Raw genomic sequence first — 13,911 nt, 5'->3', positions numbered from 1 at the left:
GAGGATTACTGTGTACATAACCTGACACAAAGTCCATGAGCTACATCAAACGTACAACTAAATCAACTGCTACCTTTGGAATATTTGAGTCTGCTAAGCATTTCCATGGAAACAGGTTTTTCTCTAGGAAAGAGACAGTAAACATTTTTAAGGAGAATTTTATAGTGTTACTTTGAAGTTTACAAGAATGACAAGCCAATTTTCTGGCATGAAAAAAATAGCCTGATGAAAGGTGCAAAATTATCAAAAACACCAGAACCCTCTGATTAACTCTTGGGCTTACCAAAGTAACTAATTTCTATTAAAAGTTATTCCCTTTTCAAGTCTGCTCTGACTTGAAATCACCTTCCACAAGGAGGACAAGGTCATTACATGGACTTCCTCAACCCCTTTGAGCAAAGAACATTAATCATATGCTTCTTTTACAATTCCAGGAGCATGAGACCAACACCTTCCATTTTAGATTGAATTGGGTATGTCTAGTTTAATGAAAAGAAGGACTAGAGGTGACATGACATCAGTGTTCCAATATCTAAGGGGTTGCCACAAAAAAGAAGGGGTCAAGCTATTCTCCAAAGTACCTGAAAGGCAGGATAAGAAGCAATGGATGGAAACTAATCAAGGAGAGAAGCAACCTAGAACTAAGGAGAGATTTCCTGACAGAACAATTAATCGGTGGAATGACTTGCCTCCAGAAGTTGTGATTGTTCCAACACTGGAAGTTTTTAAAGAAGAGATTGGACAAGAGATTTGTCTGAAATGGTTCAAGGTTTCCTGCCTGAGCAGAGTGTTGGACTAGAAGACCTCCAAAGTCCCTTCCAATTCTGTTGTTCTGTATTCTGTAGATTCTTAGATGGTTTAGGAAAACATACTATATAAGGATGTCTGTAAAACATTTAAAAAATCCCTCCCTTTCTCTTTAAGGATAAATCTAAAATCTATAATTATTCAGTTGCTTATTTCAGAGCAGTAACATAAATACTATCAGTGGTGGGTTGCTCCCGGTTTGGACCGGTTCACAAGAACCGGTAGTAAAACCAGCGGGAGACCCTGTCTACTGCCCTGGATGTCATCATCAGTGATCTGCGCATGCACAGAAGCAAGGCCTGCGTGCGACCGAAACAAGTGCACACACATGATCCCATTGCGAACCGGTGGTAAAGGTAAGTAGAACCCACCCCTGGATACTATGATTTGTAACTCTTTAAGGACAAATCCTAGGTCCTCAATGGAGGAATGACCTGAAAAAATGGTGGAACTGGCAGACATGGTGAAGCTGATTACAGTAATTAGGGACAAGAATATGAATAGCTTTGTGGTTAAATAGCTTCTGGACTTTCTGAATGAAATAAAAAAATGAAAATTTGATTATATTTTGACAATTAAGTAGCTTATTGTTATAGAAATGACTGGTGGTTATTATTTGGCATCACTAAAAAGTTGATACTATAATTTTACTATTTAGTTACTGGATCAAAAAAAGTCAGAAGTCACAGTTTTTTTATTTCTTTTTTCTTTTTCTCCCTTCCTCACTTATTTCCCCTATTCCCTTTCTTTTCCCATTTTCCCATTGTCTTTATTTCTGTTTGTATTTTATATTAAGAAAGACATTTAACTGGATAAAACAGTACCTCGAAGGGCAAGAATTTCTGAACCAAGGTACTTCTAATACATATAAAATGTGTCCAAAATCCAGGATCCTTGACTCCCATAGGAATAAAATTTTGATAAGTTGAAGCTGCTTTAGTACTACTGGCTGCTGCTATGCAGCTGGGCTGTTGCTGCAGTCACATGACAGCAATAGAAATAGCACTTAGACTTATATACCTCTTTACAGTGCTTTAAAGTCCTCTCTAACCAGTTTACAAAGATGGTGTATTGCCCCAACAATGTGGATCCTCATTTTACTGACCTCGGAAGGATGGAAAGCTGGGTCAACCTTGAGCTGGTGAGAGTCAAACTGTCGAACTGCTGGCAGCTAACAGAATTAGCCTGCAATTCCACATTCTAACCACTGCGCCACTATGGCTCTATTCATTTTTAACATTCTGTGACAATTTCCCAGACAATCTCTCAATCCCTCTCCCACCCAGCAACAGCCTGTTAAGAAGGAAAGGGGAAGGGAGAATTCCGTGTGTATGTGTGTGTGTGATTATTTTCATCTGAAATGTTATTTATTTTCTTTCTCCAATGCAGGACACATCTCTCTTTGCAAGTCCACTTTCAATAGTACAAAAATGCAATACCAACAAAGCATAGTCTAGATGAGCTTTTCCAATGCGGTGCGCTCCAGAGGCATAGGACTCCTGCCCCCCCAAGTTCTAGACAATGTGCAAAACAATGGAAATCATGAAAATGGAAGTCTAGCATATCAGGAAGGTTCAGATTGGGAAAAGATGGCTCGGAATCTTTTCAGTTACCTGTTCAGCCAAGAGTGAAGCGAGACTAGAATAGGCATCGGAAAAATCTGGTCCATACTGAATGGAATTTCTCAGGAGGAGAACTGCTTCCTCTTTCTTCCCTTGATTCCTGAAAGTCAAATAACAGGGAGTGGATAGCAAAGACAGCTCTTTGAATAATTTACTCAGCTTGCCTATTGATTAAATCACACAGTTAACATACTCAAAACAACCTCTCCAGAAACGGCTAAATAATTAAGTTCTTCTGTTGAATGTCTACTGGGACAGTATTAGATTCCAGATCCTGGCTGGGTGAATGGGTGGGGGAGAGATGCTTGGATACGTGAATGTTTTGTGCCTTGGCACCTGTTGGCAAATGCTTCTCTTCCCTTCTGTTGGATAGCCTATGAAATATTCACAAAATCCCCTTTTCCTGCTTTTCAACTCTTTTTTTAAAAATTATTATTATTAAACCAGGCAACACAAACTACTCAGAGAATCTCAGTCCAAACAGAAGACTAGAGGAATGGGGAGTGGGGGGGGGGGAGAGAAAGAGAGAGAGAGAGAGGGAGGGAGGGAGGGAGAGGGAGAGGACTCCGCTTGAGAGATTCAGTAGTTTATCTAAATCTTTTGTTCTCAAGCAATCTGTCTGGTCCTCCAAGAAGAAAGGAAAAGGAATTCTCCTAACCTTCAAAAATGCTGCAGACAGCATTATTTAACAATGCTGGGATAGAATACAAATCATGCAAAAATATCTTTCATTGGTGACGATGTGTCATCAAGTCAATGTTGATTCTTAGCTCAATGGAGCATGAGCCCCAGCTATGTGGACTTAAATCAACATGGAGAGATTTTCTCCGGGAGGAACTGTTCCCAATGGGTTTTGTAGTTTTCAACAGGGTATCCACTGCTGCTATAACTGAGTCCATTCCCCATACCGAAATTCCAAAGCATCACTACTGCAATCTTTGTATCCTACTTTCTCAAAGTCCAACTGTTTATTTCCAGAGAGTGTCACAAGGAAAACCATGCGACACTTGAATATTTTTCCCCCGAGGGTTTACTGTTGTTCTACCTAGAGCTTGTCTGCTGTTTAATTCTTGACTGCTAGTTCTTTTACTGTTGATAGTTGACACTAAAAGGTATTTATCTTCAGTATGTCCATTGTCCGTTCTAAAGTTGGTTGTTGTAGTGTTGTTGTTAGGATGGGGTTTTTTTAAATATATATTTAAAATGAGTCCCATTTTTACACGGTGGCTTTCATTACTAGAAAGTTATTTTCATTGTAAATCATTTGCATATTCACATATCAAAGTAGTATCATCGGCATAGTTCAGATTACTTTGTTTCTTCCTCCAGTTTTAATTTTTTTTTTTTCAATCCAGAGTCTCTCAATATATACTCTGCATTGCTTTCATAGCAGGATTATAGTATCATGCAAGTCACAGGTGGGTTTCAGCAGGTTCTGACCAGTTCTGGACAACCGGTAGCAGAAATTTTGAGCAGTTCGGAGAACAGATAAATACCATCTCTGACTGGCCCCACCCCCATCTCTTCTCTGCCTCCTGAGTTCCAGGTGATCGGGAGGAAATGGGGATTTTGCCGTAACCTTCCCCTGGAGTGGGGAGAGAATGGGGATTTTGCAGCAACTTTCCCCTGGATTGGGGAGGGAACGGAGATTTTATAGTATCCTTTCCCTGGAGTGGGGTGGGAATGGAGATTTTACAGTATCCTTCTCCTGCCATGCCCACCAAGCCATGCCTTCCAAACTATGCCATGCCCACCAAGCCACACCCACAGAACTGGTAGTAAAAAATTTTGAAGCCCACCATTGATGCAAGTGTGTGTCAACCCTGAAGTTGGGTTGAACTGTGGCCATTTTCTTTTTTGTATTTGTTAGGGAGGTTTCTTTTCTCACTGCTTCAAGGCTGACACAGGGCCAGGGAGGAGTGTGTGTGTGTGTGTGTAGAGATTAGCTGGGGTGTTTGTAGCCTAAATAAAATTCTTTCCCCTGGGAATCAAGTACGTTCATGCAGGTGTCTGCAGGGTGGAGACTGAGGTCATTTAGCAACTGGACTGTATGCTGATTGGACCATGTGACTGAGACTCTGGGGGGTAAGTGGCGAAGTTTTACTTTTAATTGGGGGTGGGAAACCGGTGCCAACTTAGAGCTGGTTTTCCAACAGGACTATGCCAATTTGATATGTCCTAATAAAATGTTAAAAGGGACGCGGTGGCTCAATGGCTAAGATGCTGAGCTTGTCAATGGAAAGGTTGGCAGTTCAGCGGTTCGAATCCCTAGTGCTGCGTAATGGGGTGAGCTCCCGTTACTTGACCCAGCTTCTGCCAACCTAGCAGTTCGAAAGCATGTAAAAAATGCAAGTAGAAAAATAGGGACCACCTTTGGTGGGAAGGTAACACTGTTCTGTGTGCCTTTGGCTTTTAGTCATGCCGGCCACATGACCACGGAGTCGTCTTCGGACAGCGCTCGCTCTTCGGCTTTGAAACGGAGATGAGCACCACCCCCTAGAGTCAGGAACAACTAGCACATATATGCAAGGGGAACTTTTACCTTTAATAAAATGTTCTTTGAGGAACTTGCCTGCCTCTAAGTTCTTATTGAATGGGATGTATTACTTAGAACCTTGACATTGTGATGGGCACAGTAATTTCATAAATAAGTGAAATTAAAAATAAAATAAATTCTTTCCACGAATGGATGCTAAATCTGTGACAAGAAGGCACTGGGAACTAATAAAGTAAGTTTTTCATGGGTAATGACAGGCTAACATCTGGGACCCTGGTAGAACAGGATAATTGAAAGCAGTAAGTCATGAGCATTTTGCACATCAAGACCATTTTGAGATAATTTCACTATTGTTTATTTCATATGTTAACAACAGCCAGATGATAGGCTTCACTTTATACTTACAACTTTCTTTTTCAGAAATATACAATTAAGCACCTATAATGTAAAACAACTAGCAGAGCAACAACTGCAGAATATTTATTTTATAGGGGTTTTTTTTCCCTAGGTGGGTACCATGCAATCTTAATAAACCCCAATCAATAAAGTAGATTGTGTACTTCACTGTGTACGTCTTAAGCAAAGATAGTGTGATGTTAACACAGAAAGAAACCACAACTCGTTACAGATGTGCTTCGAATTGAATCCCTGGCATTTTCAGATAGGAGAAGCAAGTGACAGTGGATAGGAACGTTGTTTTTGCCACATATCTTGAAGAACTGGTCCCAGTTACAGACGAACGAATTAAGGTTGTTTAAAGCATCTGCCTCTGTTACAGCTGTATGCTTTCCATTCATTTTTACATAACTAAACACATTTTTAAAACCACAGTCAATAAACATGGCAAACTCAAATAATCAAATTCATGAATGCCCATAATTTCTCAAAGAACTCTGGTGGCACAGTGGTTAGAATGAAGTCTTGCAGGCTAACTCTGCCCACAGCTACGAGTTCGATCCTGATGGGACTCGAGGTTGATTCAGCCTTCCATCCTTCCATGGTCGGTAAAATGAGGACCCCAGATCGTTAGGGGCCATATGCCGACCTGTAAGTCTAAGTGCTATAATTTTACCACAATCATACCTACAATACAGGTTTTGTTCTTTAAGACACATGAAGGCATATATACCCTTATTTCGGTCTACAATGAATGAGGTTTTCATTATTTTAAAAGCAAGTGGTACTCAATGAAGCTTATTATGAGATACCAGCAAGTTCAAATATCTTCACGATTCTGAATTCTGCTTAAGTCAGGCACCCTAAGAAAACATATTAAGAAGGATATTAAGAAGCTAAATCATCCCTGTCTACACTTGCCAGGATCTAAAACTTTAGCAAATACTGTTCTAGACATAGCTCAAGTGATTAGTTTGCCTGTACTTTACTCACCATGTTACTGAACCTAAGCTCCAACATTATGCCCTCTTCCACCTATAGCAAGTTTCATGGGATTAGGCCATTTGTTGCAAATATCTCAATTTCAATTAACATGGAACAAGATAGGGGAATGAATCCTGAAATGGCAGAGTAGAAAATACCATTAAAGCAGGGGTGAAATCCAGCAGATTCTGAAATTTTAAGCAGTTCAGAGAACCAGTAGTGGAAATTTTGAGTAGTTCAGAGAACCGGCAAAGTGGGAAGTGGGAAGGAAATGGGGATTTTGCAGTATCCTTCCCCTGGAGTGGGGTGGAAATGGAGATTTTGCAATATCCTTCCCTAGGAGTGGGGAGGGAATGAGGATTTTGCAGTATCCTTCCCCTGGAGCAGGGTGGGAATGGAGATTTTGCAATATCCTTCCCCTGTCAGGCCCACCAAGCCACACCACTCCCACCAAGCCATGCCCACAGAACCGGTAGTAAAAAAATTTGGATTTCACCACTGCATTAAAGGTGACGCAGGACATAAGCGCCTCTCCACTTGTTTTATGATATTCAAAAATTATTTTGCATGCAAGTGTAGGAGAGCCAGCATCTGATCATATCTGATAAGAGCTGTGGTGGCACAGTGGTTAGAATGCAGTATTGCAGGCTAATTATGCTGACTGCCAACTGCCAGCAGTTCGGCAGTTCAATTGTCACCAGCTCAAGGCTGACTCAGCCTTCCATCCTTCCAAGGTCAGTAAAATGAGGATCCAGATTGTTGGGGGCAATAGGCTGACTCTGTAAACCGCTTATAGGGGGCTGTTAAGCACTGTGAAGTAGTATATAAGTCTAAGTGCTATTGCTATTAGCAACCAAGTTTTTCAACACTGTGCAGCCTCCTTGGTACCTGCTGAGGCAAGGGTAGGCAGGACCCATCGTTTAACCTATTTTGAATAGAGGGCTAGAATGAAGATCACATGCTGTTAAAACCACATTTGGAATATTGCAACCAGTTCTGATCACCACAATATAAAAGAGATATTGAGACTCTAGAAAGAATGCAAAGAAGAGCAACAAAAATGATTAGGGGACTGGAGGCTAAAACATACAAAGAATGGTTGCAGGAATTGGGTATATCTGGTTTAATGAAAAGAAGGATTAGGGATGACACAATAGTAGTGGTCCAATATCTAAGGGGCTGCCACAAAGAAGAGGAGTCAACCTATTCTCCAAAGCACCTGAAGGCAGGACAAGAAGCAATGGATGGAAACTAATCAAGGAGAGAACCAGCCTAGAACTAAGGAGAAATTTCCCAACAGTTAGAACAGTTAATCAGTGGGAAAATGTGCCTCCAGAAGTTGTGGATGCTCCAACACTGGAAGTTTTTAAGAAGAGATTGGACAACCATTTGTCTGAAATGGTATAGAGTTTCCTTTCTGAGTAGGGGGTTGCACTAGAAGACCTCCAAGGTCCCTTCCAACTCTGTTATTCCTAGACCAGATGGATGAAAATGAGAAGCTACTTTAGAAGTCCACATAAAAAAAAATCAAAATACTGCTTCAGAGTTAGCTACATAGCCCGGAGCACAACACAACTGCTGTTGCCTCTTACTAAGAATGACTATCAAAAGCACTAAAGAGTGTTCAAAATCAGTATCTTTTCGGCTAAAGAAATGTTTCCAAACCAGTATTATTTACCCCATTTCAAACTCACTTCCAAAAGTACTGGCTGAGTGGAATGTCCTTTCATCTTCTGCACTGCCTGGCTTCGCTATTCAAGGAGAATAGGGCTCGGCAAAGAAGGCAAAACAATTTAGGGTGGCCTACTTATCTGCCAACTCAAGGACAGGAGAAATGTCCATTAACACTGCCGAGAGGAAGAACTCAAACAGAGATAAAGACATTTGTTGCTGTTGCTGTTGACAATAAACAGACATTCCTCTCACATTTGATTCCTGCCCTCTCAGTCCACCCGAAGTTGATATTTCTTGTATTAGTAGTCAGAGCACAAGAAGGAGAAAGTGGTGGATAAAAATAAAACAAGGATGGGGAATCTGTGGCTCTTTAGATGCTACTGAACTGCACCCCATACAATCTTCACCACTGGCCATGTTGACCAGATGTATGCATATAAGAGACCAGGATCTCTCCCTGCTATAATTTATTTTAAAATACCAACTCAGCTAGTATCATTTTGACTCATTTTGTCAACTTTCTGAAACTTAGTGCCTTCTGGATGGTCTAGGAAAACTCCTCCTCCTCATCATCATCTTTTAATGACCCCATAATCCCTTCTAGGTGTTGTGGCCCGTCAGCGGCCTGTGCAGCTAGTAGCTGATTCCGACAGCGAGGAGGCTGGTGTGGTGCTGCGCCAGCAGCCTGTGCAGCTGGCACTCGAGTCGGACAATGAGGAGGCTGGAGAAGATGTGGTGCCAGAGGCGGGGATTCAGCCAGGGCCTTCAGAACCTCCAGAAGCTTCCATGGGTGAAGAGGAAGAAGAGGAGGAACCTCTCCTTGATGCCCGGGCGGGCAGAACTGCAAAAGGCAGGAGTGGCTCCTCAGGAGGAGGTCTCCTTGAGAGTAAGGCTTGGGGCTAATTGGCCACTCCCTTAGCCTATTTAAGGATGGACGACGAATGAGGCAATTTGCAGGGCACAACTTAGTTCACTCGCCTTCGTGTCTTGATCTTAGTTCTTTTATCAGTTTCCTGCAAATTGCTTCTGGGCTTTCGGCCAAATCTAGTAAGATTACGATTATTTATTCTTTGGATTCTTGTAGGCTGTTAAAAAAGTTAATTAATAGCCTTTGTTTGAAAAAGACTGATTTAATTTAGTAAACTAAGGTTTGTACAGACTTTGTGTGTGCTGCGTTCTTTGGGGTCCGTAGCTGGGGCAGAACACTAGGCAACTGAATGGAGCTGAGTGATTACTGGACGGATGCCCTTCCTGTTGCCAATGCGGAGTTATATTCAGCAGATATATTCTCAATGTGCCCAGAGAGCACATAGACCAGAGAGGTCTAGGAAAACCATGAAGGTGGAGAATTCTGGGACTAACATTTGCAATGCAGATTGAGGGGTCAAGATGGTAGAAGGTCGATGGAGAGACTCTGAAAATAGTGCAGAAAAGAGCAACAAAGATGATTAGCGACTAACGTATGAGGAATGGTTGTGCAGAAATTGGGCTTGTCTAGTCTAGTAAAAAGAAGGACTAGGGATGACATGATAGCAGTGTTCCAATATTTGAGGGACTGCCACAAAGAAGAGGGAGTCAATCTATTTTCCAAAGCCCCAGAAGGCAAGACAAGAAACAATGGATGGAAATTAACCAAGGAGAGAACCAATCTAGAACAAAGGAGAAATTTCCTAACAGTGAGAACAATTAACCAGTGGAATGGCTTGCCTTCAGAAGTTGTGGGTGCTCCATCACTGGAGGTTTTAAAGAAGAGATTGGCCAATCACTTGTCTGGGATGGTTATAGGGTTTCCTGCTTGAGCAGGGGGTTGGACTAGAACACCTCCAAGGTCCCTTCCAACTCTGTTATTCTGATGGCTGTTCTAGGGTTCTCCAGGATACCATGCCTCTATTATGCAGACCTTATCAATACTCATATTAATACTGTCTCTAAATTTGCTTTGTAAAAAAAATAATCAGTGATGATATTTGACTTGGAATTTGAAGCTCCCCGAGAAGATTGAAATATTAATAGCTGAGGGAGAGATGGACCTCAACTGTAACAACTACAGATGGTTCGGCTAATGAAAAGCTTCCCTAGAAACACCAATTAAGGTAATATTTCCCCTCTGGGAACTTTGTGCTTTGAAATAAAGTCACTTATTAGCAGTTTCCATCTCTTTCATTTTCATATTATAAAACTGAAACACGGGAACAAGGTATTTCAAAAATAGAGAGAGAGGGACTCCTTTTATCTAATTTTGATGAAGATTGGACAACCTAAAACTACACCGCCTACGGTCTGACCTAAGCGTAGTATACAAAATTATCTGCTACAACATCCTACCTGTCAATGACTACTTCAGCTTCAACCGCAATAATATACGAGCACACAATAGATACAAACTCAAGGTAAACTGCTCTAAACTCAAATGCAGAAAATACGACTTCAGCAACAGAGTGGTCAATGCCTGGAATGCACTACCTGATTCTGTGGTTACATCCTCAAACACCCATAACTTTAACCTTAAACTGTCTACTGTTGACCTCACCTCATTCCTAAGAGGTCTGTAAGGGGCGTGCATAAGAGCACCAGCGTGCTTACCATCCCTGTCCTACTGTCCCCATATATTCATACCCATTTCATGTATTCATAATTGTGTTTATACTTATTCCTGTTATCTCGAATATGTTTGACAAACTAACTAACTAACTAACTGACTAAATAAATAAATATAAAGATGGGGAAAAAAGCAGTAAGATTAAATTCAGTACTAAAAGGGTCAAGGAAATGGAGGTGGAAAATGATACCATCACATACATCCCTGACTTACAACCATTCATATAGCAAGGAGTCAAAGTTACAACGTCACTGAAAAAAGTGACTTAAAACCAGTACAGGTAGTCCTCGACTTACAACAGCTGGCTTAGTGACTGTTCAAAGTTACAACGGCACTGAATTACGTGACTTATGACCATTTTTCAGACTTATGACTGATATAACATCCTCAGGGACACAGGATTTACATTTGGATGTTTGGTCACTGACTCATATTTATGATGGTTGCAGTGCCCCAGGGTCATGTGATCACTTTTTGCGACCTTCTGACAAGCAAAGTCAATGGGGAAGCCAGATTCACTTAACAACCGGGTTACTAATTTAACAACTGCAGTGATTCACTTAACAAATGTGCCAAAAAAAAAAGTCGTAAAATGGAGCAAACTCACTTAACAAATTTCTCACTTAGCAACATAAATTTTGGGCTCAATTGTGGTCATAAGTTAAGGACTACCTGTAGTCACATTTATGACTGTAGCCGCATCCCTACAGTCACAAGATCAAAATTCAGACCCTTGGCATGTATTTACAACAATGGTTGCAGCATTCCAGGCCAGGGTCATATGATTTTCTCTGTCGGCCTCTGACAAGCCAAGTCAATGGGGGAAGTGGGTTCATTGAATGACTGAATGATTCACTTAGCAACTGCCATGATTTACTTAAACAACTGTGGCAAAAAAAAGTTGTAAAATTGGGCGTGATTCACTTAACAACTGCCTTGTTTAACAGTAGAGATTCTGTGTTTGTAAATTAAGGACTAGATGTATATGTGGCCATTTTAAACAGTTTGTGATGAAAGAGCACAAGGATCTCAACTCACATAGTTTTATACTAGAAGACTTGTAGTGTTTAAATCAATTATTCAATGAAGGCTGGACTATTAGGTAAAGGACCCAGCTGTTCAGAGGACTCCCAAATTCAATATGAGATTCAAGAAAATAGCTTCTATCTTGTTTTATGACATCCTAAAAAACCTCCCAGACTTATAATAATACAACTTTTGTTATTCTTCCTCTGGATTGCTTTTCTTGTAAATAGTCTCATCCACAGAACAGCAAAATCAATGAAACTTTGTCAACTAATTCCTAAAGTGGCTTTAGTCTTTTCACAAATTATATATTTTGAGTGTGATTACAGAACATATATCTGTGGGCATCAAACTTGAAGAGACCCCCCCCCCTTTTTTTTTCTTACATTCATTCCTAAAAAGGCAAATCACAGATACAATCTCTCACCATTTAAACCAGGGAATGACAATGGCTGCATGTTTGAACCTTGAACAATTCAAAGGATTTTTCCAAAGTTATAGAAGAGAATATAAACTTGGCGTGTATCAGTTAAAAAAGGCAGAATTCCAAAATGCAAGCACATCTGAAAAGTTGACTTTTAAAGAGGGCATACTCAAAACTCCTGGCTGAAAGCTACAGTAGGAAATCTGTATTTATTTTATGTTTTGGCTCTGCATGGAATTGGAGGTGCTGTGGCAGCATGGCAAAACGAGGGATTTGGAATGTAATATTTGTGGCTTTTGTCAATTTCAACAAATATGCTCCCAGCAAATATTGGACTACTACGCAACTGGAAAATGTCTTTCTGCATACAGGAAGGGGAAAAAAAACAGTTCTGCTTTGGAGACAAAAATGCCAACACTTTAATTAATATAAAAGAGCCGTAACCATAAATCCCCATGTTTTCTCCTGCTTTGTTCAGCAGCAAAAGGTCAGCTAATTTATGAATTTACAGAATGTTTGAACTTCTTCCGAATACAAGATTTTAGTACCTATTTTTTAGAACCTAAAAATCTGCTGAAACAATCAGGATCTAGGAAAGCTAAAGGAAATGCTAGTATCAGTTAAAACGTAAAAAAAAAATCAATTCAGCAACAGCAATAAATACTTTCATTACGCACAGCATCAATTATCCCCTTTTTCTGTTAGGGTTTGTTTTTTAAAAAAATAATAATCAGAGAACAGTCTGCAGATTTTGTCAAGATAAACAAAATGATTATAGCATTTTGTAGGTGACAGCTTGAATTTTATATGCGACTTGATCCAAGGACAGAAATAATATTTTGGCCCTAATCCAGATAGGCCCCAGTTCAGTGTTAAGACGGGAAGAAATGGCATTGATCATATGTAATCAACTTCTTTGGTTAAAAATGAAGACAGTTCCAGTAAAAAACGATCAATGTATTGATTGGAAGATAGATTGAGAAAAAGAAGGTTCTCAACCTGTATGTTTCGGGGCATAATAGGGATTGAAAGGGTGCTATGTTTTCTTTTCTCATCCAGAGCAGCTGTGAGGAAAAAATATACAGGTTGGATTGGGCAGGGAAGGGGGGTAGACTAGAAGATCTCCAAGATCCCTTTCAAATCTAAAGTCAATGAAAGAAATGGGTAGGGCTAAGCTACAGCTTTTTCTTATGCTCAGAATGGGGCGTGTGTGGGTGTGTCAGGAAAGGGCAAATGACAGAAACAAGTGTTGTGTTTTAAGCCTCGCTCCTTTTGTGCAATCATAGAAAATGGACTAGGCTTCTATTAGCATGTCACTTCACCATTTTGCCTTTTTTTTTTTGACAGACATACAGGTAGTATACCTGAAAGAGCCAGGTTATGCTTAATAAATTCACCAAAGGAAGAAAAAAAAATCTGGTAATACAGCATTTGGCAAACAAGGCATAAGTGTGCTGTCATATTGTTCTGCTTCTTTGTATAGATCAAGCTGAAGGAAAAGCAAAAATAAAGACAATGGGCATTTATTTGCCCCTTCAAGTGCAGTATATATGCTACTGAGCTTTAGACAGCTGTTTCTTCTAATATCCAATCTCTGCTATTTTTGTATTTCTCATTTGCTCTTAGAAAAAATTTGCAAAAATCCACCATAGGTCTAGGTTTAGCCTCCTAAGAAACTAGGAGCCAGAATTGAGTTCAAAAGTTTGAGTTTATTTCATGCTACCTATTTTACTAGTGGTGGGTTCCAAAAATTTTTACTACCAGTTCTGTGGGTGTGGCATGGCTTGGTGGGCGTGGCTTGGTGGGCATGGCAGGGGAAGGATACTGTAAAATCTCCATTCCCTCCCTACTCCAGGGGAAGGTTACTGCAAAATCCCCATTT

The 13,911-nt window shown here is 40.4% G+C and overlaps 1 protein-coding gene across 1 annotated transcript in view; it reads right to left on the bottom strand.

Moving 5' to 3' along the window:
- TMTC1 (transmembrane O-mannosyltransferase targeting cadherins 1) overlaps nt 1–13,911 on the bottom strand; it is a 141,772-nt gene that overhangs the window by 20,243 nt on the left and 107,618 nt on the right. Inside the window, exon 12 of the mRNA XM_070947297.1 lies at nt 2,421–2,529. Within this exon, the coding sequence (XP_070803398.1) occupies nt 2,421–2,529 (109 nt within the window). The remainder of the gene's footprint in view (nt 1–2,420; nt 2,530–13,911) is intronic.

Source organism: Pituophis catenifer, unplaced genomic scaffold (genome assembly GCF_029215685.1).
Source record: "Pituophis catenifer annectens isolate HBS135680 unplaced genomic scaffold, rPitCat1.0.hap2 SCAF_7, whole genome shotgun sequence".
Classification (NCBI taxonomy): domain Eukaryota; kingdom Metazoa; phylum Chordata; class Lepidosauria; order Squamata; family Colubridae; genus Pituophis; species Pituophis catenifer.
Note: the sequence above shows the minus strand (reverse complement) of the source record. Positions and strands in the feature narration are given on the sequence as shown.